A 6,023-nucleotide genomic window follows, 5' to 3' on the forward strand; every position below is an offset into this window, starting at 1 on the left:
TTTTTAATTGAGACGGGTCCTCAATATTTTTACTTTTCTCAATGTCCCTGACATGTTCCCTTGTGCGAATACGTAGTTCTCTAGTGGTCAATCCTATATAAATTTTGCCACACGGGCACTCAGCACAATAAACCACGCCCTTGGTGGCACATGAGATAAAATGCCTGATGGAGTATGTTCTATTACCTCTGGCATTCGTAAAGGTTTTACTTTTGACCACATTGTCACACGCCTTACAATGCCCGCATGGATAGAAACCTACAGTATCCAGCCAAGTTTCTTTTTTCTTGGGTTCATAATGACTATGAACCAAAATATCTTTTAAATTCTTGGCTCTCCTAGCCGTAATTTGGGGAGACGGGGGCAAACATTTTTTCAGGATCGGATCCGTTAATAGAATTTGCCAATGTTTACGAATTATTTGGCAAAATTCCGGCCATTTGTTGTTATATGTGGCAATTAAACGTGGACAGAAATCTTCTTCACGACTATCCCCGTTGTTTAAATTATTTTTATACAACAATTCATTTCTTATTTTGTATTTCGCATTATGGTATCCCTTTTTGATGTTAGTATGACTATATCCTCTATTTTTAAAGCGCATGCTCAATTCCCTTGCCTGTCTTTCAAAGGAATGATCATCCGAGCATATGCGTTTAATCCTCAGGAATTGTCCCGTGGGTATCCCTTTAATTACCGAGGATGGATGGGAAGACGTGGCATGCAGCAAAGTGTTTGTTGCTGTAGCTTTTCTAAAAACTTCAGTGGATAGATTACCATTAGCCAAAGCATTAATCTGTAGATCCAAAAATTCCAAATTGCGACCAGATTTGAAAGTCAGCCTGATGTTAAGCCCATTGTTATTGAGGTCCGCCATGAGTGCTTCCAACTGAATTAAAGGCCCCTCCCACACAAACCACACATCGTCAATATAACGCATCCAATGATGCACATTGTCGATGCCTGGGATGGGATTGCTGATAAAAATATCCCTTTCCCATGCCCCCAAAAATAAGTTGGCATTGGATGGAGCACAGGAAGCACCCATGGCGGTCCCTTGTTTCTGTAAATATACCCGTTTGTTAAAAATAAAACAATTGTGGGTAAGAATAAATTTCAACAGAACCAACAACAGGTCAACCAAATCTGATTCCAAATTACTTGTTCTCAGAAACCACTCAACAGCTGCCAATCCGTCACTATGTCTTATTGAAGTATACAGGGACTCCACATCTGCCGTGACCATAATCATGTCTTCAGTCAAACACAAATTGTCTAACCTTTGCAAGGCAGATGTGGTGTCCCTGATATATGACGGCAGGCTGGCTACCAGTGGCTTAAGGAAATAGTCCACGATGTTACAAACAATTTCACAGAGGCCCTCGTTTCCCGCCACGATAGGTCGTCCTGGAGGGTTCTCTAAATTCTTATGGATTTTGGGGATTAAATAGAATGTTGGAAGTTTTGGTACCAACTTTTGAACTGAATCCAGCATTTGTTTAGGGATAATCCCCTTACTATACGCATCATCCAAGATTTTTACCAACTCTGATTGGTAGGCTGACAGGGGGTTTGACGGCAATCTACGATAGCAGGACATATCATTAAGTAATTTATCAGCCTGCTCCTCGTAGAGTGCCGTGGGCCATATCACTACGTTTCCCCCTTTATCTGCGGCCTTGAAGACCACATCAGACCATGTTTGCATCTCTTTTAATGCCTTTTGTTGTACCCTTGTCAGATTGAAATTTGTATTTTTTTGTTCGGCCAATTTTTCAATATCTGCCGAAACAACCTTGGTGAAAAAAATCCACCGCTGGGCACAAATTAAGGGATGGAAATTTCTTGACTTTACCGCATAATTTTAAAGGGAATCCCTTACATTCTGCCACACCTTCATTTTCACTTACCAGTGACTCTAAAGCCTCTAGGGCTTCCTGTTCTTCCACGGTCTCATATGAAGTTTCAGAGGTATTTTTGTAATGTAGTCTTTTCAAAATAATTTTTCGTGATAACAAATGAATATCTTTAACCGCTATAAACGGATCTAAAGAATTCGAAGGAGAAAAAGTTAAACCCTTCTCTAAGACCTCTAATTGCGTGGGGGTAAGTACATGAGAAGAGAGGTTGATTACCTTACTTTTATCTTGTTCAAAATTACGTTCTTTTCTAAAGTATTTTGACTGCTGGTAGGTTCTTTTCTTATTACCATACCGCGTCACCGGACCTGAAGCGGACGCCCCTTCCATGTCACTATGTGACCCTCGAGTCTCCACTGAAGATGACAATGAATGTATGGATTCACTCCTGGTGGACAAATTTTTTCCTTTTTTATCTGAATTTTGCCACCTATACACTTTATTTGTCTCATAATCTGCGATATCTCTGGCAAATTTTTTCTTCTTACCATCACTAATATATCCTTCTAATTGCTGTGTCGATTTATGTTATGTGGATTTCTCCGCTCCATTAACATTTGGAGGTTTTTTTCTTTGTTTATAATCATCTTGATTTATTTTTGTAATTACTAATAAACTATTTTCTATACATTTAACATTGTGGCTAAGTCTGGTTGCGTGGTTTGAATGGCAATCATTTGACTTTATTTGTTGATTTGAGCGACTTATTTATGCAGCTTTTTTTTAAGTTATTTTTAGGGTACACGTTGCAGATTTGCCTGCGGATTTTTCTGCAGCGGATTTGTGAAAACCGCAGGTAAAAGGCACTGCGTTTTACCTGCAGATTTCCTGCGGAATTACCGCGTTTTTTGTGCAGATTCCACTGCGGTTTTCTATTATGGAGCAGGTGTAAAACCGCTGCGGATTCCGCACAAAGAATTGACATGCTGCAGAATGTAAACCGCTGCATTTCCGCACGTTTTTTTCCGCAGCATGGGCACTGCGGATTGCGTTTCCCATAGGTTTACATTGTACTGTAAACGCATGGAAAACTGCTGCGAATCCGCAGCTGTGGAAACCCTGCGGATCCGCAGCGTGTGAACATAGCCTCACTTGTTGGTTTTGTCAGTTTTCTTCTTTTTTTTTTTGTGCATTAGAGCCATGGTTTGGGTTAGGAAAAAATGGACAACATGTGCATGAGGTTTCAGAAATCTCATTCACTGTGCTGGTACTCTAAAGCTGCTATTTTGCAGAAAAAAAACAGCACAGCAAAAATGCAACATGGGAACATGCCCTAAACACTGATTTTATACAATTTTGTAAGAACCTTGGCAAAAATATGCATTACAATGTGTTACCATGACCGTAATATGCACAAGAGGCAAAAAAAATAAGAATCCTGGAAATTGAACCAATTCAAACATTGTGAGCCCATTAAAATGAATTTAGCGTGAAATCAACCAGCGCAAAAACATAAGACAGAAAAATAACGTGGGAGCTTATGTCTTTAGTTTGTAGTTAGACTAATTAGAATATAATAAAATATATATATATATATATATATATATACACACACACACACATATACATAATTTGAAATTCTAAGCGTGCTGCCCGATATTTAATCACATCACTAGAACTCATAGACCGGGGACCCATGATCCGGAACCAGTGGCGGTTTGAAACCAGCACATGTTCGCTGCCTCAAAAGCGTCTCCCCAAGAGAAATTGACATTCTGCGGTCTGGAAAGAGGCGCCACATGTCCATCTCCACGGGTGAGCCGTAGACGTCGGTGGAGGCATAGTGGGCGTGGGATTTCTAGAAATCTCATCCACTATGCTGTAACATCTGGATGCTGTGGGTACAATACTGCACAAGTATGCAGCATCAAACCCGCAGCAATTACTGATCGTGGGCAGATACCCTCAGAGTCTCACAGATCTGTTCACAAATGCATGCGACTATTGCACCTCCATATAGAGCAGGGGTCTCAAACTGCATTCCTCGAGGGCATCAAACCATGCGTGTTTTCAAGATTTCCTTAGCATTGCACAAGATGCTGGAATCATTTTCTGCAGGTGATTAAATTATCACCTGGGAAATACAAGGAAATCCTGAAAACATGACCTGTTTGCGGCCCTTGAGGAATGCAGTTTGAGACCTCCGAAACGCGCGTCGGGGTGCGCACATTATTTGGACCAGATCGACCTTAAAGGTATATTTCCCTATATATACAATTTCCCCACTGGTGTATTGTGGCATATTTTTCACTCTATTCCTTACTGGCACATCTTCTCTTGGTTTTATCCTGTTTGTGCGCATTACTTGCGTCACACTATATGGAAAATGATTGATTAGATTGGCATTGCTATATATACTTTTGATATACATTTGGTCCAATAAGTTACACCTTGTTTGGTTGTGATATATATTACTCCATTACATTCTATTTTTAATCTGGTTGAAATTTATATTATTTACTATTTATTTTTGATTGTGCGCACATTTTTACTTATTTTTATTATACTACTGTCATTTGTATCAATAAAGACATTTTTAATACTATTATCTCTACTGTCTGGGCACTTTTATGGTCTTTCCGTAGTGTTGGCTTCTTGTACTTGCAGGACAAGTAGGAAGAGCCAAAGTGTCCATGGTGCACAGTTACAGAGTTTGTACTTGCTTTCGAAGGCAATGCTGAAATGTGTATCGGGGCGGACGCCATTCTCCTGGAGAGTCTTCACACATTTGTGTATGTATCCTGCAATCTGTTTAGTATATGCCTGCGGTAATGTATATTCATGATCTTTTCCACAATTAAGCATTAGTTAGGCACAAACAGCCCTCTATAAAGATCATAGTACCCCATTTTAGTAGTACTGAGGCTGCTGCCCTAATTATACGTAGTACACGTCTGCAGTGACGCCATGGTCCCCCTCCCCCGGTCTACCATTTCTGTGTTGTTGTTCTTTTTCACCATTGAATGTGCGTCCCTGCTTTGTTTCGCACACACCCCTCCCCAACTGTTCTGATCCTTAATAAAGTACAAACTTTAGCTATACACCATGGACTCTTAGGTCTATTCTTTCCCTTCTTAGTACATACTGTACATATGGTAGTTCCATGCATGGGGATGGCACTGTGAAATTGGCAGCACGGTGGCTCAGTGGTTAGCACGGTGGCTCAGTGGTTAGCACGGTGAAATTGGTTAGCACGGTGGCTCAGTGGTTAGCACGGTGAAATTGGTTAGCATGGTGGCTCAGTGGTTAGCACGGTGGCTCAGTGGTTAGCACGGTGGCTCAGTGGTTAGCACGGTGGCTCAGTGGTTAGCACGGTGGCTCAGTGGTTAGCACGGTGGCTCAGTGGTTGGTTAGCACTGTTGCTTTGCGGTGCTGGGATCCTTTGTACAAATCCCACCACGGACTTTGCATGTTGTTTGGGTGGGCTTCCTCTGGGTGCTCCACAGACATACTGATAGGGGATCTACATTGTGTTACTGTTATGTATAAACCAATAGGAACTGTTACATTTGCAAAAAAAAAAGGCGAGTGACTCATGTCACCCAATCAGGTCGCAGCTCTCATTTCCCAACCTGCATAAGTAAAATGAGAGCCGGAATCTGATTGGTTGCACGCTCGCTGGGAGTACCTGAGCCTCTTGTCCCCAGCCGCTGCTCGGTCATATCTCAGCTCGTATGTGTGCTGCTCCTCACGGCTCTCGTCCTCAGTGGCGGGGTCACGTCGCTGCTTGTCCGGTACGGATGCTGTCGGCGGCTCCCTCACGTCCTTCGCCTGCTTCTCGAGCTTCCGCTGGTTTTCCGGGGGAATGATCCGCACCGGTTTTCTCCGCAGAGCTCGTACATCCCGCTTCACCTGCACACTGATTGGGAGCCTTACAATTGCCAGCCTAGAGCAGCCAAGCACGCTCCTCATGAGCGCCGCCATGTTTGCCCGTCGCAGCCAGTGACGTCAGTGTATACCGATTAGCCGCCATGTTGGGAGTGGCAGAATACAATTAGTGTGTGTGTCGCCGTAAAATGCTTGATTTCCAACATTTTCCCATTATCTTCCCTTCATCAGTGATAACAGGAACCAAGCACTGACCTATCACTGAGCAAGGCACGG

The 6,023-nt window shown here is 42.4% G+C and overlaps 1 protein-coding gene across 6 annotated transcripts in view; it reads right to left on the reverse strand.

Moving 5' to 3' along the window:
• The window catches only part of MRM3 (mitochondrial rRNA methyltransferase 3), a 63,019-nt gene that overhangs the window by 10,416 nt on the left and 46,580 nt on the right, over nucleotides 1-6,023 (reverse strand). Inside the window, exon 1 of one of the 6 annotated variants that reach the window (XM_077296363.1) lies at nucleotides 5,548-5,968. The exons of the other annotated variants lie outside the window; for them this stretch is intronic. Within the exon in view, the coding sequence (XP_077152478.1) occupies nucleotides 5,548-5,843 (296 nt within the window). The 5' untranslated portion in view covers nucleotides 5,844-5,968. Of the gene's footprint in view, nucleotides 1-5,547; nucleotides 5,969-6,023 lie in introns of those variants that run through there. 6 annotated transcript variants of the gene reach the window in all.

Source organism: Ranitomeya variabilis, chromosome 3, assembly GCF_051348905.1.
Source record: "Ranitomeya variabilis isolate aRanVar5 chromosome 3, aRanVar5.hap1, whole genome shotgun sequence".
NCBI classification, from domain to species: Eukaryota; Metazoa; Chordata; class Amphibia; order Anura; family Dendrobatidae; genus Ranitomeya; species Ranitomeya variabilis.